We start from the raw sequence: 22,599 nt of genomic DNA, 5'->3' as shown, positions 1-22,599 counted from the left end.
GCGTAAACATTGGAATTTGTTTGGTAATGGATATGCATTCCCTTGCCCACAGATAACGTATCTCCCCCGTGTGGCTTGGAAAAAACTGCAGTTTTGAACCTATATATACTCGACGCGGAGTATTCTTACCAAGCCAGCAACCGGGATTGGTGCCTCGTACATCTTTTTTTTTCTTCTGGTGATGCATTTGCAGGGCTTCTCCATGCAACTGTTCATGTTCCGGATAAGGGCGTCGCTAGCCAACGACCAATACGCGAGTCGCTATTAGCAATACAAACTGGTTTTTGGATGTGATGTGTCTAAGGCGCGATGATGTCTCAGACACAAGTAAGCTGCTAAGTACCTACATTTCTACGATTCTGTAGTAGGCAGCAGCGACTAATGCGGCCGGGATCCATTATCTCACTCCGTATCGCCACCGGGGAAACGGGAGGAAGACGACAGGCATACCTAAATTAGCCCAAAATTCGTATCTGTCTGCTGGCGCTTTTCCTCGGATGTATTGCAGCCTTGCGTCCGAAGAAACGGTGTATCATCCGGGTTACCAAAACTAGATATCCGACTTAGGAATTGGTTTCGTTGAGGTTGAGGACGAGGATGAGCTGCAGTTCAAAGCCGTACGTATGCGTACCTAAGGTACTGAGAGGGGGAAGATTATCATAACTCCTTGAGTATCGGCTATGACTGCAAATTTTTGAATAATGGACCTAAAACTCTTGGGGGGACCACAGGAAGGTTTGGGGGGTTGAGAAAGTGGGAATCGATTCAATAGTACCTGGGCGGTTGGCTATGAAGGACTACTTTTCGATACCCCCAAGTAGATCCACGTCATTGTCAAGTTGGGGGTCATCAGGTACTGTTACTGCAACTACGTCCGTACTAGGTAAGTGTGTTTATTATAGGGATTCCGTTCTTCGAGGATAGGAGCCTTCACAAGGTTATGAGAAGGAATTGTACCGTATTCGGGTCCGAATTCGCACCACTATCAGGCCGCCAATATCGGTAACATAATAATTATTAGTAGTAGGAGAGTCATTGTATTACACAAGATTACGTTGGGTATCTTTAGGTAACCATTATCAATATCAATGGGTATTGGTTAACCAAGCGCTTCTTTTCTATTCCCTACGGTTTCATTGCTCTGTACGACGTTGTCCTCACACCAGTTGACAACTTGGGGATAAGAAAGTAATATCTCATGAACGAGATCAGCTTGCTGGAGATTTTGAAATTTATAATCACAATTATAAATATTATCTGCATGATATCTTCATAGGTGATATTATTCCACAGGTTAGGCAAATGGCCAAGTCCTTTAGAATTCCAGGCACTACAGAAAGATCCCCGTCCGTTATCCATAAACAGAGACGCATCTACAACTTAATATATAATCACAAGTAATACACACTGGCGTAGCAATCTAAATATACTGGATATTTAACGGTTCACCCGAGGTCATATATACAAGACATTTCTAGTTCTAGGCCTGTATATTGGATCGATTGGAAACAGCGTTGTCTTAGTTCACGTGGATATCCGAGAACTATATCTATGTTTATGATATTAATTACAATTGATAGGTTTTAGACAACCGATGGCTTATACAATGTCCAAGACGATTCATTAGCCCAACTACAAGTATTGTCTCACACCGATATTAAAGACCATCGCAGGGTATCCCTTAAACACCTATATGACTCTCTATCGAAAGAATAGTACAAATACACCATCATATAACATCAAAATTAGTAGAGAAATTTTTATGTATAAATTATTGTTATATCTAAGTTCATTCTTGGTATCAGCTAAGCAAAACGAGCATGAAAATCAATAAATATCAACGCTAACATAACCAGAAATCCATCACAAGCACTGAGAATAGTAGTCGTTCTGGAACTTGCAGGAGGTTCCAGCGGCACAGGCCGTACATCCATTCCATGTCTTGCCGGCACATTGTCCCCACTTAGCTGAAGTGCAAGCATTGCCGCCTCCGGGACTAGGATTCGAACCTATTAATTAGAAGAACTCGTTAGCAAATTTCCAGCCAGATACTTTTCAAGGGAGGGAGACATGTCTCGTACCTTGAGGTCCGGATATTAGCACAGGGGTGCCGGTCTTCGAGGTCAAATCGATACTGCAGGTATTCGCGCAAGATCCTCCAGCTCCGGGGTTAGTAAACGGGTTTCCGGGGGTCGGATCCGTGCTGTTGTATACGATATCAATCCATTGGATCTGCATCTCGGCCGATTGACCAGTCGTCATGTTGCCGCTCCAGCTACCGCCGTCACTCCAGCTGTTGAACATAATACGGCTTGCGTCGCGGGGAGCCTGGAATTGGATCGAGGACATGAGCTGTCCGTCGACGAACCAACTGGTGGAGCCAGGGGTCCAGTCCATTCGGTGGTACTGCCAGTTAGACCAATCCACGCGGTTCGGGATCGAGACGTTGCGGGTCGCCTGGGGGATATCTCCAGTCTCGTTCCAGGACGGTTGGTTCGTGTACTGGATTGAGTACTTCGGGTCCGAAGTCCTAACCTCGAGATCCGCTTCCTGGACCTGTGCTATCTTCTGCGCGTCGCGGAAGGTAAACATAGCCGTAATAGCTCCCGGGGGACCCCTGGTCCGGGCGTACATGCGGATCGATATGTATCGATAACCCAGTGAGATGGACTCGATCTCGGAAGCCGACTGGAACTTCTCGTGGCGCGTGGTTCGCATTACGAGATATGTCTTAGACGATGGGTTTGGATCCTTGTTTTGGTCGAAGTACATGTTGTTCGCCGTGTTCACCATTAGTATCGTTGCGTCGCTTCCGGTAACATCCGAACTTCCGTTCATGAGAGCGCTGTTGTTCCAATTCTGGATGGACCACACACTTGTCCAAGCAGGGTCGTTGAAGTAGTTGTTCGTCACAGGCGCGTTGGCAGCACCTGCTGGGTCGTTAATAGGTGCTGGTACTTTGACATATTGGGACATTTCCCGGAAGTCGAAGAAGCGGTGGTGAGTGAAGTAGTGAGAGGTCGTCGTGTTGGTTCGGTAGCAGTTACATCTTGAATCGGTGACTAGAGGGTAGTTCTGCGCGAATACGCCGGAAAAGATCGACGCTATGGCTACCAATGTAGTCGTGAGCCCCCAGTTTTTAGCCATCTCTAAGGGTTGAAGCCAATGCGCCGTTCCACTCAGCTGTGTAAGTCCTTAGTCCTTGTCGTGGTTCTTGACTTCGCAGTCCCAGCTGATACCTAGGTAGCTATAGCATTCAACAAGTGGGCTCAGATGAGTGAGGTTACTTGTAGGTAAGATATAGCTCTAGAAGATGCAAGGTGATGGCCACAGACCGAAAATAGAACAAGGAAACAGGGTAGAAGGAGGGAACCATGTGAAAGATCTTCATGATGAACCCTCCTATATCTTGCCTCTCGGTCTAACATTCGATATGAAGCCGACGACTAGCAACGACGGCTCAGGGGAATCTAGAACTGGTCGGAAAAACAGAGAGTGCCCCATAACGCCGCGCGGCTATAGGGCAGCTCGAATGTACAATATATTTAGCAATGAAATAAGCTTTTCCTGGCAGGGGATCACTTGCGGGGAATATCCCGATCTGGATCGTCGTCAGGGGCAGAGACAGAAGCGGACTGGACCGGATAAATAGTGCTAGGTTACGAGGCTTGGAAGACAACGTACACATATTACTTATGCGGACGGCATTTCTCCTTGGTCTCAGAACAGATGCCCTTGCACACACTCTCGATAGGAAAGTAGGTAGGATTGCCGAACACAAGTCTCAAATTTTTTTTACCCTGGGGCGGGTGAGGTTAATATAGACATGACGAATCCTGCCCACCCCCCGGCAGACCTGTTGCAACGCGCGAACGATGGCATTTTGAATGCATGCAACTACTACTTTACAATGTTACCAACGACCAAGAAGATCTCAGATGGAAATATGAGAAAGACGCCGAATACTGTAGAGGTGAATAAAGGTGGTGCGATGCCAGTTCTGCATGACGTGCCGGGTGTCGTAGCAGCCGACGACAGCTTCGCGAATGCTCTACCCTCCGTATCTAGCTACCGAAATTAATATCGAGATTTCATCTCGTTACGTAAAAAGTGACAGTGGATATATATGACTGCAACCATCTGGTTGGTTTTTATTCTATTTGACATCTGTTGCTAGATGATTCTTCCTACGACTGAGAAAACGACAAAAAATTGAAAATTGAGTGAGTAGACACCAATTGACACCGAGGACACGTAATTTGGTAGCTTCTACAAATGAATGGAATATTGACCAGAGAATGGGAGATGAAAAAAAAAGAAACTGTGAAAAGCACAATGACGATGAATATCCAAGAGAGTATAGAAGCATACTCAATATGATGGTGGTGTGGTGATATACTGAAGACGAAAAGGGGACACGGGTATTGTAGGGTACCGACCAAGAAGTCCGTTATGTTTGCTTTTTTCTTTTTTTCATGTCTCCGCCCGCGACAAGTCCTTGGCAATTGTGTATGTTCTGTTTTGAGCATTCGTCTTCATGGATAAGACCGAAGTAATAACGATAGGAGACGGAATGGCAAGACGGATTCATCAATCAATTCGAGGCATCAAAAACTATTGTTGTAGAATTGATGGAGACAATAGAGACTTGATTGTGTCTAAGAAACCTTACCCAGCAACTGGCTAGAAGGTACCTAAGAACGCAATCTGTATCAGTGGTCGGGCGATGTTCTAGCCATTTTAGTGGGGGAAATGGGAAAGCTACCGTGGCTGCCTGCATGTAGGACTAAAGATTTCACGTGATAAAGTGGGATAATCGTCGGACTTTGTGTGATAGATCGTGCATATAATTCGGGCTAAACCGTTTGCACTTACTTTGTACAACACACCAAGATGTTGAACGTTAAATGTTGCGATAAGCTTCAAATGTCTAGAAGTACCAACATGCCTTAGGTACTATGGCGGGGTACTTTTCATGTTGTGCTGAGAAACGCTCCCATGTACCCCGCCATAGTAATTAGGCTATAAAGTACATCACTCTCAAGACCTTATCTCATCATTTCACACCAAGCATCGTGCCAGGTGGCGGTAGGTATTGAAGCCGGTTGGACCTGACGACTAGACTTGCTTTTTGGATGCATGTGCTTACTTAATTCTCTGAGGGGGTAAGGCAACCGTTATGCACCTCGTAGTCAATTCACAACAGTTGGTGTTTCCTTCTAAGATCGTCGTGAACTCAATACCGTGTTTCTTCATGCCTGCCTCTCTTCACTGTATCACTTCTTCCTCTCCTCATTTTTTTCATCAAGTCGATGTTATCGGCCCCCAACAGCAGAATTGTCCTTGCCTTTTTTCCTATATAAGGAAGAACGGAACCTGTGAAATCAAGAGGCATTCGTTTCAAACGTTACTTCTTACCTAAATTATTCTTCACTGCCATGTTAACTCGACCCCACGTTGAGATTTGACAGAGATCCCTCCTCTCTTATTCTGACTATCTACTTTTTTAGTAGTTTTCTTTTCTAGGTAAGTAATTATATTATAGATAATTTAAGTTTCTAGAAAAGTCATAATGAATTTGTGGCGCGTTTGTTGTCAAGCTATCGTACAATTGTAACTTAACAATAACTCAAGTTGTTTAGGTAAACAGGGTGCAACTCAAACAACTCTCTCCCATAATGGATCCGCCAGAACTCTTCAGTACTACAACTCCATCGGGGTCGGAACCCCGCGTCAAATCCGAATGGCTAGTGCAGAGCACACCCCTGTCAGCCCTGCCTACCAGTGATTCGGCTACCCCTCGCCAAGGTGATCGAGATGGAACACACCGCTGCATTTATGTTGCACCCATCAGGCCTGATCCTGACACATTAGAGGCCGAATCTCATGAATCCCTTAAGACCCACGAGACCGGGACGAAGGATCGGACGAATGATCCTGATTATCTCGAACAATTAGTCACCCACGATGGCCTCGAAGCGCTTGAAGCCGGCGCCGCAATTCGCGTCACCTTGTTAAACCAACTCGAGGCTTCCCTAAGCACTGTCAATGCACCCGCCGTTTCGGTATGGCTCAATGCAGTCGAGGAATTGGAGAAAAGTGCAGAGCCCGCGCGGACTGTCATAGGTGTTGTGGGCAATACCGGCGGGGGTAAAAGTTCCATCATCAATTCTATCCTTGATGAAGAGAGGTATACTTCCTATCTTTTTCATAACTTTTTTGCCCCTTTAGATCTACTACAGAATGACATGCATCATAATGCAATTCACGGGTATTTATGTTGACATTGATAACAACCTAGATTATTACCCACTAATTGTTTGCGCGCGTGCACTGCATCGCCAACCGAAATCTCCTTCAACCACTCAGAGGACCCTTCTGAATTGTACAGAGCTGAGGTGGAGTTTCTGACAAAACAGGAATGGGTCAGCGAGCTTGAGGTACTGTTCAGTGACCTATTTGATGGCAATGGGGAGATTTTACGAGAGTAAGTTTCATTTTTCACTGATTATAATTTATTATTTCCGAAGAGAATAAAGAATTTTCTGTTCAAATAATATTAAACAATTCTCTACCTACGAAAGGAAGATTACTTATTAATCGTCGAATAAAAAACAGATATAAAAATGCCGAAAGTGAGGCGGGTGTAGCATTTGCTAAATTGAGGGCTGTCTATCCGCACAAGACTAAGGAGATGATTGTCAAAGGGACACCAGAGTCTTTCGCAAATGAACCAGCCGTGAGAGGTGTCCTTGGTGATACCAAGGTGCTCAAAGATAAGTCTGCGAAATCGATTTACGGCCGACTCCAGCACTATGTTGATAGTAAGGAGAAGGTGACTAGGGTTGGTTCTAGGAAGTCCAATGTTCAAATGGAATACTGGCCTTTGATTAAGGTCGTCCGGATCTATACTAAAGCCGATGCTCTATCTACAGGGGCCGTGATAGTCGATTTGGTAAGCTATTTCAAGGTTTCTGCTCCAAGACAACTCCCTGCTAATTCAAATTAGCCTGGTGTACAAGACTCGAACGCAGCACGAGCTGCTGTCGCACAAAAGTACATGAAGTCATGTACTGGTTTATGGATTGTAGCACCAATCACCCGCGCCGTGGATGATAAGACTGCCAAGTCTCTGCTCGGCGACTCATTTAAACGCCAATTGAAATATGATGGCGCATATTCTGCAGTCAGCTTTATTTGTTCCAAGACCGATGATATATCTATCACGGAGGCTGTTGACAGTCTCGACCTTGAGGAAGAAATCGGTGACTTATCGGACAAGGCCGATCAATTGGAAACTTCCAAGGTAGAAGCCCAAGAGAGACTCGATCAATTGGAGGATGAGAAGTCGCAATTAAAAGGACAAATCGAGGACCTTGAGAATAAGGTTGAACTATGGGAGGATATGGCATATCATGCCTGGAATGGCAAAGAAGTCTACGCGCCGGAAGAAAATGCTAGGAAGAGGAAACGGGCTGAAAAGCTGATGCGAAGTCGTAAGAACCGCGGCGCGCACAGGCGCGATGACGACGAGGAATATTCGGAAAACTCAGACTCCTATGGCAGCCAGACTGATAAGGAAGGCCCGCAGCTTGCTAAGGACCGCCAAAAACTCACAGAAGAGCAGGTTGAGGAGAAGCTTCTGGCCTACAAAAAACAGCGAAGAGAGACGCGCGATGAATACAAAGTGCTGAGTAGGGAAATCACCGACATGCGCAAGCAAATAGAAAAGGAAGATATCGAATATCAAAAAATCTCCAACAGAATTAAAGGTCGCTGTATTCGGGAGCGCAACGAGTATTCCCGCGCTGCGATTAAGCAGGATTTCGCTGCGGGAATCAAAGAGTATGTTTTGAATAAATTCCAATACCTTTTTTCTTTTTTGATTATTCTGACTGACACACTAAGGCTTGATCAAGAAAATGCGATGGAGGAAGACGATACAGGATTTGATCCTGATCAAGACATTCGCGACTACGACGAAGTTGCCCGTAATCTTCATGTTTTCTGCGTTAGCAGCCGCGCTTATCAAAAATTGAGTGGGACACTTCTGAAAGATGATACCGAGATCCCCCAGCTTCAACAGCATGCAAAGAAGATAACAGAAGTAGGACGAGCAAACGCCTGCCGCAAGTTTCTAAATGGTCTAACCCGGCTTATCAATTCCATGAAAATATGGGTCGGAAGTGATGGAAGTGAAGCGACACTTTCGGATGTAGAAAAGCGAATTGAGGAGATACATCTGCGCAAACTGCTGGAAGGCCTAGAGAAGGTACAGTATCATGACCCAAGTCTTTCTGAGGTAATTAACTTTTTATAGAATCTTAATGCACCCGTCGAGGAGGTTATTCAATTACTCAAGCAGGCTCTCTCTGAACACATATATCATGTTTTCGACTCATCAATCCCACTGGCGGTTGATGCCGCAGTCGGTACTGCCAATAGTTGGGGTGCGTCTAAATCAGCAGGCGGTATAGTTTGGGCAACCTACAAGGCCATTGTTCGGCGCAATGGCGTCTTCCAAAATTCCTCAGGAATACGTGACTTCAACCAAGAGCTCTTCGAGCCTGTTGGCCGCAACCTAACAACGGGGTGGGAGCGCGCTTTCCAACGCCGCTTTCCAACCATCTTCGACGAGTTTGTGTCCAAGGCGAAGATGCAATTAGAGTCATTCCATGAAGCCGCTAAAGCCCGCTCTCAGAAGCATCATATAAATATACCCCGGATACTGACATTGTCCCATCAATTGCAGACTCACACGCGTATGTTGGAGTCACTTCCAGCTACTTTATACGCCAGAACCAATGAGCTTCAGAGAGGAATTACTCGTCAGTTCTGCCCTTCCATCTGTATGTCCATGACCCCTGCCTATGTGACTTGCACAGCGGAAAAGGGACTTGGTTGCTATGCTCGTAGTAAGTTGCATTAGTCGTTCTCTCTCCCCTCTTTCTCTCTTCCTAGTTCTTTCAACTCAATTCTCGACTATCCTATGAACCAAAAAGTTCTCATCAGGCCCTTTCAAGGAGCTTCGGCTCCCTAAACATACACAGCACTCGTAAATTTCTGCTCAAATAGTAATTACTGACTCGTCTTAGTGAAAGAAGCAATGGAGAAGCATGTCGAGCGCTCACGACACACCATGTTCAAGGTAGCCGTCGACACAGTAAAGGAACAGTTAGACGATCTCTGCGATGCTATCGAAAAGGGAATGGCTGATCACATAGAAGGAATATCTTCTGCTATATTTCGTGATTATGCCAAAGTTCTCGGTGAGAAATTGAGCCACTATCTCTTAGATGGTTGTATTCGTCTAATATTGACATTGTCTTAGTCGGAATTACAGTTGACTGGGAAGGTGAACTTCCATCCGAAGAGCTCGTCGTACGAGCTCGTGTCAATGCGACCCTAGAAGGTTGCAACGCAATGTTTGCCTCAGCTTTTACCTACCCCAACCCTAAACAGCACCAAGTCCAGGATCCGGCAGGAATGGAAATATAACCTACGGGTTCAAGAGGGGCCTGACATGAGGGCGATGGATTTCCTTGTTTATAATAAGGAGAATAATTTGATGTTGCCTTTGATTCTTATCTTCGGCATCTGCTTTATTGCTCATGAGTATTTCACCTACAGGAAGGAAAATAAAGGGGGGAAAAGGGAAAAAATATGAAAAGGGTTGGGCGCAACAGGGTGTTATATGTGAGCGAGCCCAGGCTACAACCCAAGCCTAGAGAAGGTTATCAAAAATGTTGCTCTATTTGATTGCACATGGTTGATATACCGTCACAAGCGCTTGATATTCGGAGGAAGGAAGCAAATTGAACTTGACGTTGATTTTATCACAAAATACCCAGCCTGAATTTATCCCTAATAAATACCATCATACCTACCGTTCCTACCAATATTAAGTGACCTAACCCTTTCCCCGTCGTGATATGAACAATTATCTTGTACTAACCATCCCATTATACCCTTCGTACACTCTCAGCCGGCATCCTCTCATTTGAAAGCGATGACGGCGATCTGCTTCTACTAGTAGAGTTTTTCACCGGTCGCATCTCCACAGCTTCCTCATCTCTAGATCCACTAAACGCAGATAAACTGCCGTAGAAACGACCTGGCGTGTAAGGGGGACTAGGATCATCCGAGACACTCATACTGCGGTTATTACTATGCGCCGCGTATACAGGCATCGGCGGAACCGGGCCAGGGTAATGAGAAGGTGGGAGTGGAGGACCGCCAGGACGACCCCGCGGGTCTATATCTTGTTCTTCTCGGCGTCGTAGGGCCGCGAGGACGCTGGTTGCGAACCATAGTAGCCATGCGAAAGCGGCTACTACAGAGTATGCGATTATGACGTCTTGCGATGCGTTGGCGAGTTTGAGACCTAACCCGCCGTTTATGATACCGAGGGTTATGGCGATGCGGCCGAGCCAGAGATGGGCGTAGGAGAATGCGGTTCGGCGTTTGAGGCGTTTGAATTTCGAGTGGTGGATGAACCCTAGGGGTGGTTGGAGGAAGAGGACTGCGAGGAGGAGGATGCCGATTATGGGGTGGGCGTTTGTTGAGGACATTTGTAACTGTGTGTGTGTTAGGGAGGCGCGAGGTACACTAGAAAGGGGAAATATACTGAGACTTACAAGACTGGAGCCATTAGGAGGAATCTTCACCATCTGAACGAGTTTAATGCCGAGTGACGCAGCGATAATGTACAGGACATAAGCTACACCCTGGGTCACGGCGTGAACGAGCCAAGAATGGCGACCGGGGAATGCTCGTATGATGATGGCGCCGGCTGGGAATAGGACGACGAAACATAAAGCGGCCATGACGGCGTGGGCGGTACGATATCGCATCGCTTGCTCGACGTCGAAGCCGGCGTATACGCTGCTTAGCCCACCTGAGCCTGTTGTGGAGCCGAAACCATTTGAAGATCCGTCACCACCATTGCTGTTGGGGTCACCACTTCCCTCCCAACTCCACCATATGGTACCATCGCCATCGTCATCATCACCACCATCTCCGCCGATATAATAAGGGTTCTGGGCGTAAACTTTGCCTCCTGTAGAGATAGATACGGTGAGCCATGGTATGTTCTCGGTATGAAGAATGTCGACATACTGGTTCGTAAAGAGATAGCTAGACATTACTTACCTAATAAAGCAAGACATAGAACGAAGGTGGTTACCGACTTCATGATGATGACGTACCACTTCTCAACTTGGCATCAGTACTCCAAGTTCAATCCAATTCAACCTGACCTTATATTCGTACAATATCGAAATACTCTCAGTACCACATCAAACTACACACACGGAGAAGTAGGAAGCCCTGTCATGGAGCGGGATTTTGCAGTTGGGAAAACTCTCGTATGAATATCTCGGTAAGATAGGTAATCTAACTGATAAACTGGTAGACAGACAGACAGACAACATAACGGTCCAGACAACCCACCTCAAAAAAATCAAACAGGGTGCCCGCTCTCTTTTACATGTCTCTTCCCCGCGAACCCACAGACGTAGACGTAACGCAACAGTCTTATCAGACCGGTCGTTTCGCTATATGTACCTCTTCTCCCAACCTATAAGTACCTACCAGTATGTAAGTACAGCACAGCACACACAAACCAGAACAAACCAGGTCATTTTTCATGTCGTCACACCATATCCCCCCCTATCTATTTCCCGATCGCTCGTTCCTTCGTTCGTTTCCATTCGTTTCCATTCGTTTTCCGACTGCCGTCTATACATAATAATCCATGTCTCGGATCCCAGCCTGGGGAACCTTCTCTTCCTCTTCCTGTGCCGTTAAGCCGTTCTCCCGACCCAAACCAAAAAAAAAAACACCCACTACCTTACTAAGTAAGTACCTACAAATCCATACCAAACCTCGGGACCGAGCGCCGCAAACGTAAGCCAAACCCACCAATAAACCCTCACGTACCGATTTCCAAAACGCCATACATATTATTGGGTAGGTACGTACCCCCGGAGTTCTCGAACAAAAAGTCCCTGTACCCCCAATCCGCCCTATCACGAAAACCGGGATTACGTCAACGTCCCATGCGTGACGCGTAACGGAATTCGATGTTGTGCTTATAGAGCTCGTATTAGCGAAGACACATTTTGGAGTTAATAATTGGTTTACAATAATTGTTAGGAATTGCTTAGATGTACCTTTTATTTGAGGCTGTACTCTTTAAATGGTATAAAACCACCGGTTGTATTAATCGAATTTTCTAGTTTTGCTCACGACCGTTGGAAAAATGCTGACATCGCATGGAAATTGAAACCGGCCAATGCTTTAGGTTGGTACTACGAACGAGCATTGATGCGGAGCTACGATATACATTGTTGGCACGGATAACCAACAAGATTTCGCCGACGCATGTGTAACGACAGACGCACGGAAATAGCCACATCCAGCGAGCGATTAACCATGAATCAACGCATGAGAAGTATTTTTAAAACCAGTGTATTGACTAAAGGAAAACTGACCGACTACGAAACCATTTTTTGGGTGTAAAGGGAAAGAACGCTACCGAGGCGAGTCCAAGCGAAAAAAAAAATCATTCCGCGGCTTTCAAGGCCATGCACCATTTCAACATATGCTAATGAAAATTGGCTGGAGTATCGCAAGTTGCCCATCGAATCCATGGGATGAAAATGCCGAAACAGACGTAGACCGACTAATCAAAGTTGCTACTTCGCTTGTTGTAATAGACGGCCGCATATGGAATAAAATTTATCTTGGTCCTTTGTTGTGTGTCGAGTAAAGACGGATGTGAAATAGGGATCCACGAATATGATCTTAAGCGGCTTAGAGTATCTGTCGCCGGGACTAAGATGTATGTCCCTTGGGATGATCAAGTTTAGAAAGTAACCAAGTTTGATCCCGTGTCGTTTTACTTCTTGGGGACGAAGCTTAAGAAACGTAGGCGAACGGGGTATCTGGCGAGGAACATATGCCAAGGTAAACGAAGAGAATTGCGCAATTTGCGAACAAGGCTATGCGTTCAAAATGGCAAGGCATCAGGACGGAAGCAGTTGCAGGGTACGTAATTGCAAACGCCAATTTCTGGAACATCTCGATTATATGCCATAAAATTGCGACGAAGGGAAGAGTTGAGTCGGTCAGGTTGGGCAGGGTGCCAGGTATGAAATCGTGAAATAAAATCGATGTCGTAGCAAATAATGCAAATCGTACAAGGTTCTCTTCGCCGAAACACCGACTTTGAGCAAATGCCGTAAAGTCAATGTGAGTCAAGAGAACCAATTGCATGATCCCCCCGTTTCATGCACACCGTTCGTTGGTCATATCGAATTCCCTAACGCCATAAATGTCATAACGCTGAGAATAATATCGAATAACCGGAGATGGATGGTGTCACAAGCGGAAGGTAAACGAATTGAGAGACCGAATAGCCGAAACCAGAGAGATAGTGATGCTGGAAGACGGAGAAGCATGTCGAAACGCCAGAAACGCAGGACGCCGGTTATGCTAAAACATGCCGGTTATGCAGAATCATTGCGAGCCGGTTTACTAGAGAAGAATTAGCTAATTCTAATAACATTGCGCGAGGTGTTGTTGAAGGGCCGTACCTGAGGGCCCAAGCCAGCAGGAGGCGGGCCTTGATGAGCACTACCCCCAAAGCCAGGGCCACCAAATGGGCCAGGACCCGTGGGGCCGGGAGGGCCGGGAGGGCCAGGTGGGAAATAGTGAGGAGGAGGAGGTGCTGGTCGGTAGGGGGTACCTACGCCAGAGTTGTTCTGAGAACGACCCCATGACAGACGGACTCGAGAGTTACCAATTGGGTAGCCCTGCATCTGATTGATTGCCATCTCAGCAGCATGGCGATGAACGAATTGGACGAATCCACAACCCTTTCCAGGAGGAATCTTGACGTATGTTATCTCGCCAAAGCCTTGGAAGAACGATCGCAACTCGTCCTCGGTTACGTAGCCCGAGAGACCGCCCACGAACACAGTCGTATTGTTGGGGTCGGTGAATTGGTTCATCGTTAGCGGGTTGAACGTTCCCGGCTGTTGATAACCGCCGTAATTGGGAGGCTGCTGCTGAACCCACTGGCCACCCATGTTTCCGTGTTGGGGGACCTGAGGTTGCATCATTTGATGATGTCCGTACTGGTTGAATTGCGTGCCGGCTTGGTGGCTGCTACGAGACGTTAGTAGCCGGGTATAATTAATGAAAACGTGTATGCTTACCGGTTCTTAGGCGTTGCCGGCGAGACTCTCATGGGTCGGTTGCCACAGTAGACGCCTTGCATCTCCACTAACGCACGCTGCTGGTCCTGTTCATCGGAAAATCGCACGAAGCCGTAACCACGGGATTGTCCAGTCTGCTGATCAGTCATGATCTTAGCCGACTTGCAGCTGGGGAATCGCGCTTGGAATAGAGCTACTAGAACGAATTCGTTCACCTCGTGACCGAGATCACCGACGAAGATGGAGTATTCAGGTGTTCGATCGTCTCGGCGGTCGATCAAGCCTCCGCCAGAAGCCCAGTTCAGACGAAAAACGCGATCAGTGTTGGGAATTGGAGTCCCGTTTAGCTGGAGTGCCTTTTGAGCGGCGTCCGGGTTGGTGAACTCAACGAAGCAGTAGCCGGCACTTCTATGCACGTATTAGAAATCGTCAAAAATGGCGCACGTCGAACGAACGCGCAAACAAAGGGAATTCTTGGCGATGAAAAGTAATGGGAATTCAAGGTCTAGGGGGAATCGAAATACCAAGACCATAGCGCGCTGATAGAAGCTGCGAAGAGCATGTGGGGAATGAAGGAGTCGGAAATAATTCTAGCGCGAGGAACAACCTACCCAGAATGACGATCTCGAATGATCTTAACTTGGACGTTCTCGTTCAATGTGGATTGGAAGAGGGTGCGAATGAAGCCTTCATCCATCCAGCCAGCTAACTCACCCATCCTGTTGAAAACCTTAGTTAGCATTCTACATCATTGGCAGTAGCCGGTCGTGCCTGCTTACCATAGAGTCTGGCGAGCAGATTCAGACGGGAAGGGTTGAGCGATATCACCACCCGCTTGGCCATTGGTCGGAGCCATAGCGAGGCCTGGCTGGGGGACACCAGGAGCAACAGGGGCGCCACTTGCGCCCTGAGAACCAGCATCCCCTTGAGAACCAGATCCGTTGGAAGCGGCTTTGCCGTTGTAAGGATTAAATCCGTCCATGACGATCTATGAAATATGTCAGTCACGATTGCCGTATGTAGTACCTGCGTATGGTACCTTCGTATCATTGAAAAAAAAAGGGGATGAAAGGAACAAGGGAATCGAGATGGGAGTTACAACTTCTAATGACTCCTTTCGAGATGCGCGAGTATCATTCGGTAAAAACAATGGAGTGAATGTACTTACAGAATTCAGAATTCAGATTGCAACGTAGATATATCAAGGGAAAGAGACAGCTATCTGGAAGTACGATGGTTAGTGTGCGATTTAATAAAGTAGAACCTTCCCCTAATATTCTTAGGTGGGTTGGTGGTGATGATTAGGAAATCAGTAGCTGAAAAGGAAGTGGCAACAATGTGCAGACAAATAAGGAATGATGTAAGGCGACTGCTAGGCAACTAAGTAGAAGGAGATTTGGGGAACTGGAGGGGTTAGGTAGTGTCCTGTGCTTAGATGGAAGGGGTATTTTTGGTTGGTGTATAACGCGCATATATCATTAAAATGGAAACTACCAAAAGAGTGACTCAAGAGTTCGAGGAAAGAATGAAGAAAGTGGGGAGATGAGGAGACCAAACTTTTTTTTTCTAGAAAATGTTCTCAACATGAGTGTGAAGACAGGAGGTGGTCAATAAGTGTCGAAAAGGTTAGAATAAACAGGTTTGGCGCGAACAACGCCTCATGACAAAGATGGGCAACAAGAAACGATTGGTTTGAAAATTCACTTACAGACTCCGTAGTCGTTCACAAATGCGCCTTGTATCGTGTTAAATAACCGCTCGTTTCTAAAAACCGCATTAGTATGAACCACATAAGGAGACTAGAATAGCAATGCGTAGCAAATACAGATGTTTGACGGAATCAGATGAAAGGAAGTTGAAAAAGACATTGGACCGCGGAAGCGATCTTAGGGAGGGAAGGAATAATATAAAATGATAGGAAGAGGAAGGGTGCCCGGCAGATAATTCGTGACTAGCTGCTCATTTGTGCTTTGGTAAATGATAAGAAGGAGCTAGAGCAACATACCACCGTTTGAAGATATCAAGTAAAGCACCCGGGTATGTTCAAGTAGAAGTCAAAGATCTTCTCGATGTGGATACTAATGAAAAGTCAGATGAAGGGTTGGCCAATTCATCATGGGTACATGAAGGGAAAAAGTTGTGGATGGTGATGCAGCTCATCAGAGTTAACTAAGGTCGGTCAATTGCACCAGGAGAACGGGTAAAACTGATGAGGACTTTGGGTAGCCAATCCGACCAAGGACACAGAGCCCTGACGGTTGAGGGTACATTGCTCAGCTGCAGGCTGCTAAAGCATCGACCTTCTGATTACCTGAGCCCACTGAGGCACAGGGCTTCACTTTCACATAATTTAGGAGGCCTGACCTAAGCTGGGTCGGACCCTGTCCCACTATCCTCTACGTACCCAAAATTCCAGCCTGCATGTAGGATATGATGGAGAATAGATAGGTGTGCTATGCAACCAGATTCTCGAAGGAAATAAGAAACCTGAATATAGCTTGGGGCCCGATGGAAACACTCGAAACATATTAAACTTACCCGTAGAAAACACCAGCTGATATCTAGATCCTGTAAGTCAGAGAGAGACCAGGAACCGAACGCCAACGCCTCGGGCTTCTTGTTCGGATGCAAATGAGAATGCAAAAGTCGAAATCTGAAGCTGTGTCCCTAATTTCCCGTTTCGCCGGCCGTGATATTAATAGATGCTTGATCAACTGAGATAACAGAGTCAAGCGTTTCAGGTCGTGTGACGGGGTCTAATGATAATACGGTCAAGATTTTAGAAAACCTATGATTCCATTAGTTTCGCCAGATTAAGTAAACCGGAACGTAAGTGGTTGATGATGGGGTTAGCATCTTCAGCATTCAAACTCCGAGTCTCCATGGCGTTCGCGGTAGTAAATCGGCTTTCTGGACCGGCGTAGCGAAGTGGAAAGTGGTCCACGAATGGCTTGAGCTTGATTCACCGGAATCATCTAACCCTACAAGATATTAGACTTGAGGATCGTATCAAATATGCGGTGCGTTGTGGAGATGTAGATGCAATTCGGCAGCAATGCTAGCGATCACGGTGTCGTGATCCATAGCAAAGCACTGCGCTTTATCGCTCGAGCTTGGAATGAGGGGCGGCCATGCAACCTGACAGTATTATGCACCAGGATGTTACTTACACATCTGGACTGCGATAACTTCAATAATAGCCGGATAGCAGACCCGCGAGGATATACTTGCACCGACTACCGCAACAACTCGCGTCGGAGGGACAGATCTCAACCATTAAACATCTATATCGGTGAGAGATTTAGGGACTTAAAGGGTTGTCAGAATGAATGTATTTTCTCTTAGCGGCGATAGGAGCACCATACCATTTTTAAAAGCCCAACTCGAATCAGCTATAACCAACAAGAGAATAGTCGAAACCGTGGGGGTTTGAATTGCAACAAGCAGATCTATCCCACCCCGTCATGCTAGTGGAGCTTCGAGTGGATAGGCTCCAAAGCACAAAGCCACGAATCAAAACCCTCCTTTTAAAGACGACTCAAAAGCCAAACATACAACCACGAGGGATAGCGAGGTATACGAGGAATAATCGAGGATCCAACCTGGGCAAGCGTAGCATGCGGTGCCAGACGTTCAATGAGCCATGTGCGAGAGTACTATCCTTCCCTCGTGAAAGGTTCGTACTCTTATAAAAAATCGACAAGCCCAATCAAGCATATCCTCATATTAACCCTTTCGTTTTTTTTTTCTTTTTTCTAATTCTATCCACCCCCACATCGGCGATGACCTTGTAATTATATATTTTCGAAAAAAAGAGTAGGCCAACTAGCCCATGGGAGTACCATACATCTCGGCGCTTTCGCGTAGGGACAAGACTAGATAGATTTGAACGATACGTGGCAGATATATAATAGGATATCGGAGCTCGAATAGAGATAGCAGAATGCGAGTCCGTATACGCTTATCGGGATTTATTGGATCGCATATAATTGAATTCTCGCAACGATGCATTCTCCTTAAAAGGAGTATCGCATAGATATATCGCACATGTCGAAAGTTCGGTCGTTGTGAAGAGATGATCCGGTGGAGGTGGGGCTGATCGCCGAGGATTTTCTTGAGCTCGAAGTCGATCAAGAATTTTGCGCGCGCAACGAAATGCTGTGCAATGCGGGGCATTGGGCACTTGAAAATTTGTGCCGCGATGCTCAATACGTACCACGACGACATTGACGTTTGTAGTCGAAATAACAATTCGGTTTGAGGTTTCTGTTTGGTTTCATTGCCAGGAAAGGGAGCTTGGGCTCGATGACGCAGCTTCGGTTCGGGGATGTAGGATCCGAGGGACAATCAAGGCATTGTAGCAAAAGCGTACAGTCCAGCCCCATCCACCCAATTCTCACGGCTGGAAGAGCGCACCCATAGGATGGCGTGTCACAGCCGCAAACCCTCCATATCGACTACTCGCGAAATTTCCAGGGACTCGGAGGGAGTTCGAATGCCAAAGAGTACCATTGGGCAAGAGTAATAATTAAAGGAAAAGGATGTGCACTTACTTTTAGACACCGAATGACACTTTTAGTTCCGAGTAAAGCAGCAAATATGTAGCGCCTTCGCAAACTCCAGCAAGATCCGAGGGCACCGAGGAACGTCTTTTCTCGTTAAAAAAATGACAGGTTAGATCCTTTTAGACTCCTAGAGCTCAACCTGCGCCGCGACAAGAATTGAGGGGAACCGTGACAATTGGGAAATAAAACCCGCACTGAACCGTTGTGACGATGCGATAGATGAAGCGAGTATGATGATGGGGGAAGAGGGGATACCGAGGAGGCCGCGCGCACACAGGAAAACGCTTTTATTTTTTTCTTTTTGCAAAACGCACGCAACCAACAAATTCGCGTAGCAGACGAGAAGAAGAAGGATTGGGCTCGCGACGTTAATTAGGGTTGGAGAGAAGAGAGGAAGAGAAGGGAAAAAGAGTGTGAGGGTGGAGAGAGTCAGAGAGCGAGATAGAAGGAGAATTAAAACAGCAAGCAAGAAACACAAAAGCAGACAACGATAGTGCTGGTTCGGGTTTGCGTGTAGTGTGGATGTGTGTGAGTGGGAAAAAGGTGGAATGGGACTAGGTTGGGGCCCTTGGGTGGAGGAGAGAGAGGAGTCTCCAACGGAGCCATGGCCGCCAAATCTCCCCCCATCAGTTGCCAAGGTGGAGCTGCCAGACCAAGGCGCGCGCACCTGCACTCGCTGCAGCATCAAATTCAAAATCATAGCAGAAAAAAAAAGCCCTCTCTCTTGTGGATGCCACTAACAAAGTTAACTACTCTATTTTAGTAGCTTTCGACTAAACAACGATGGATGGGCCTGAATCGTAGGAACTTACATGTACATATAATCCTTTCTATCCAGTAATATTGAAGATAAGGTATGATGTACATGCAGGTATAGCGCTATATACAGTTGGATACATTGTGTACAATCACCTACAGCTTCCACATTTTCCATTGCAAGCATTCTCATGAGCCGCCTAACCTACAACCTATCCATGTACCTCAAAGTATATGACATGTCCAGGCAGATTATCCACTCTTTAAGCACCAAATTCTTTTCAATATGATATACAACATAGAAATAGTCTAACCATATCCGATCTGTTGTAAAATGCCTACCGAGGGTAACAAACTGGAAAGAAATCAAAGAATGGCCTATAGGAACTCAATCGGAGCAAGATACCAAAAAAAGTATGAGTTTGTTGAACTCCGAACAAAGAAGGAAAAAAAAAATAGAAAAATCAAAAAAAACAAAACCAAGGTGCATCAAATGTATGTAAATGGCAAGGCATCTATGTACATACCCTGGAAATAATGCGCTGCTGCCTTGGTTGTAACCAGCCTGTAGGTAAACAACTGGATGTAGGCTTGTGCCCAAGAGTTTGAAGTACAGTGAAAGTACACTGCTTATATGCGCTGTATTGATTAATGGTACCATCGAATCGAGATGTTATGACCTCAAGCCTCCTTCCAGATGTCTACCCACGGATATATGTACATGTATGTGTATGTATCGTGTTGTACATGCATGTGAGGTCAGTGCCCCCACCACGCGAGGAACATTAAATATTTTAGGTACATATAGCTACATACGTAATAGTACTACAAGGTACTTCATACTTGACAGAGCGGAATGTGGCATGGCCGAAATTGATGTGGCCAGATATCCAAATACTATGAGTCGCTTTGAAGACGGGAATTCAAATGAATTTGCTTGGACTTGCACAGAAGCATAACCAAAGGTTATGTTCGTTTTAGAATAAAAGAAGTTTCATTTGTATTTGATCAGATAAAAATTAAGATACAATTAAACTTCCTGTTGGTGGGTGCCGTTGAGTTTTCAAGGTTCCTATACATTATGTATGTACGTTTATGTTCCGTCATGAGTGCGGTACCGGGTTAAAGTACGTCAATGTATATAAGCGAAAGGTGCAGCCAATTATAATCATTTATTTAGACAAATTTTTGATAAAACCCTGGAAAGAAAAGAAAAATATCGCCAGCGCCATAAGTTTGCGGAAATGACACGGCAGCACGGCTGATGCCCAGTTTCTTTATTGAGTATTAGGTATTATCTTATATCCATACCGAGGAACAATTGGATAATATCCCGGCTACCCGGAACTACTATAGTAAGTGAATTGGACTTAAGTCTAAATTTGAATGCCTTGTTAGGGGAGAAGAGGCTTTCGTAGATAGATTGCTTTGTGTCCGTTCGCTAAACATTCACCTCAAATTTCCCGACACCCGCATAGCTCGCTGCAGTACAGGAATACGATATCTTGCTTATCTACTTTATATGATTCAATGAATATATCAATTCTTATCTATCTATACCCATTCGTATAGGGAAAGCTTAATGCGGCCGCCCCATCTGTTATTAGGGGTGATAATTCGAGATTGTTCCGCAGGTCTCGTTTCGAAACGCGTCTTTTTATCCGTCTAAATAGTGTACCTACGTAACCTATCATATGTCTTAATTCGGGTCCTGCGTTCGCTGGTAGCACCTAGAACAATCTCATGCACTATATACATGTACAGTGAAGGGGGCACCTACTTAAAAAAGATGTATAGATGAAGCTATCGAAAGGAAGAGAAATATGTCACATTCCTTACTAGTAAATAACGAAATTCTAGCAAGGTGGGTTCCATAATTGGAGTATGAACCTAGTCGCCTTCCTAGGCATGCTAGTTATGCTAGGTACTATGCTATGGTATCAATGTCCTGGTTCGGGCACTACCGCAAACGACTTCAGATTGGTTGTGTGACGGAGCAACAGCACGTGTGTGCGAGGGGATGGTTACAAAATCTGGAACCCGATCTCAAATCACAAAATAGCTCTCACCCCGGGAAATGCGACGATCTGCAAGACCCCTGCTTGGTTGGTGACCTAAATGCAGATTTGCGAAATGACAAGCATTAAAGTATGTACAAATGATAGGTATTTAAGTACCTTTTTTTTTTTTTTTTTAACGTGCGGTAAACAGTGGGCTTCTTTTTTTGGTTGCGGTACCTTAATGCAAGAGGAAACCATGTAGGGAGACCAATACTAGATTTGTTAAAAGTATACGTCAATACGAGTACGCGAATGAATAAAACGAATAAAATATCAATTCTATACTATACACATCAATTGTACTTATCGATATAATATATCTATCGCTTCACATAAATTCGTATTACCGAATAAACTTCCAATGTTTTCCAGTCAACGCAGGACGCGACCGGACGAGTCTTAGCTTCGTGTTACTGAGAACCTGAAAAAGGAAGTACTTCAAGATACATCCAAGTTACAGATAGACAAGGGCGTTTCTGTATGTATCTTCCCGATTCCTTTTTATTTTAGACTAGCAAACTTTTTTCTTCTTTCGTTGTTGGTTTTCCTGATCTGCCTACCTTGTAAGTAATTACGCGCATGCACCTAACCATTTGGTCTGCATTCTGGATCCTTTTTTTTTTCTTTAATTATCCTTGTGTGATGATGTCTATAGGCTCCGGTCTGCATACATCGTACGAAATACGTCTGTCTGCAAGGCACAAGAACCGTATTCTATTGGGTTATTTCGTATCCCTAATATAGTTACCTCACATCATTGGTGCAGCTTGTCAACTTGAGCTCTGCAAATGCGGGAGTCAACTTTCTTTTTCTTTTTTCTCTTTCAAAACGAGCTAGTCATGGCGTGCCAAGGCGTAGCTGGGAAAGCTTCATACCTAAGACCTGGAAATCTGGGAATACAAATCTTTTTAATTGCCGAAACTACATCCTGATTGCTTGAAAGCTTGCCTGTGCTATTTTTGCGCCATCAATTGGTGCCGCGCACCTAGGTAGTGT

At 45.6% G+C, this 22,599-nt stretch overlaps 6 protein-coding genes across 6 annotated transcripts; 1 reads left to right on the top strand and 5 right to left on the bottom strand.

The window, feature by feature from the left end:
- Positions 1 to 1,575: 1,575 nt before the first annotated feature.
- Positions 1,576 to 3,486, bottom strand: F4822DRAFT_81638 (carbohydrate-binding module family 1 protein). Its single transcript, XM_051464021.1, has 2 exons — positions 2,082 to 3,486; positions 1,576 to 2,009 (listed from the first exon to the last, which is right to left on the bottom strand). Exons 1-2 carry the CDS (start codon positions 3,145 to 3,147, stop codon positions 1,864 to 1,866), a joined length of 1,212 nt encoding a protein of 403 aa, XP_051309342.1. The 5' UTR covers positions 3,148 to 3,486; the 3' UTR covers positions 1,576 to 1,863.
- A 648-nt stretch (positions 3,487 to 4,134) lies between these two features.
- F4822DRAFT_81632 (uncharacterized protein) lies at positions 4,135 to 4,642 on the bottom strand. Its single transcript, XM_051464020.1, has one exon. The coding sequence runs from the start codon at positions 4,527 to 4,529 to the stop codon at positions 4,188 to 4,190; it is 342 nt and encodes a 113-aa protein (XP_051309341.1). The 5' UTR covers positions 4,530 to 4,642; the 3' UTR covers positions 4,135 to 4,187.
- Positions 4,643 to 5,205: 563 nt separating this feature from the next.
- Positions 5,206 to 9,747, top strand: F4822DRAFT_421029 (uncharacterized protein). Its single transcript, XM_051459755.1, has 9 exons — positions 5,206 to 5,526; positions 5,635 to 6,190; positions 6,302 to 6,487; positions 6,619 to 6,955; positions 7,010 to 7,845; positions 7,909 to 8,272; positions 8,321 to 8,915; positions 9,096 to 9,269; positions 9,332 to 9,747. Exons 2-9 carry the CDS (start codon positions 5,679 to 5,681, stop codon positions 9,496 to 9,498), a joined length of 3,171 nt encoding a protein of 1,056 aa, XP_051309340.1. The 5' UTR covers positions 5,206 to 5,526; positions 5,635 to 5,678; the 3' UTR covers positions 9,499 to 9,747.
- F4822DRAFT_421021 (uncharacterized protein) lies at positions 9,748 to 11,436 on the bottom strand. Its single transcript, XM_051459754.1, has 3 exons — positions 11,152 to 11,436; positions 10,638 to 11,059; positions 9,748 to 10,577 (listed from the first exon to the last, which is right to left on the bottom strand). Exons 1-3 carry the CDS (start codon positions 11,192 to 11,194, stop codon positions 9,963 to 9,965), a joined length of 1,080 nt encoding a protein of 359 aa, XP_051309339.1. The 5' UTR covers positions 11,195 to 11,436; the 3' UTR covers positions 9,748 to 9,962.
- A 1,971-nt stretch (positions 11,437 to 13,407) lies between these two features.
- F4822DRAFT_81075 (RNA-binding domain-containing protein) lies at positions 13,408 to 15,381 on the bottom strand. The gene is made up of 5 exons (XM_051464014.1): positions 15,002 to 15,381; positions 14,834 to 14,941; positions 14,223 to 14,630; positions 13,599 to 14,172; positions 13,408 to 13,539 (listed from the first exon to the last, which is right to left on the bottom strand). The coding sequence occupies exons 1-5, from the start codon at positions 15,202 to 15,204 to the stop codon at positions 13,537 to 13,539; spliced, it is 1,296 nt and encodes a 431-aa protein (XP_051309338.1). The 5' UTR covers positions 15,205 to 15,381; the 3' UTR covers positions 13,408 to 13,536.
- A 3,300-nt stretch (positions 15,382 to 18,681) lies between these two features.
- Positions 18,682 to 19,722, bottom strand: F4822DRAFT_81154 (uncharacterized protein). Its single transcript, XM_051464015.1, has one exon. It carries the CDS (start codon positions 19,485 to 19,487, stop codon positions 18,915 to 18,917), a length of 573 nt encoding a protein of 190 aa, XP_051309337.1. The 5' UTR covers positions 19,488 to 19,722; the 3' UTR covers positions 18,682 to 18,914.
- Between the last annotated feature and the right edge of the window lie 2,877 nt (positions 19,723 to 22,599).

This window comes from Hypoxylon trugodes (assembly GCF_022578975.1).
Source record: "Hypoxylon trugodes strain CBS 135444 unplaced genomic scaffold F4822scaffold_11, whole genome shotgun sequence".
Lineage (NCBI taxonomy): Eukaryota > Fungi > Ascomycota > Sordariomycetes > Xylariales > Hypoxylaceae > Hypoxylon > Hypoxylon trugodes.
This window is presented reverse-complemented; position numbering and strand designations above follow the sequence as displayed.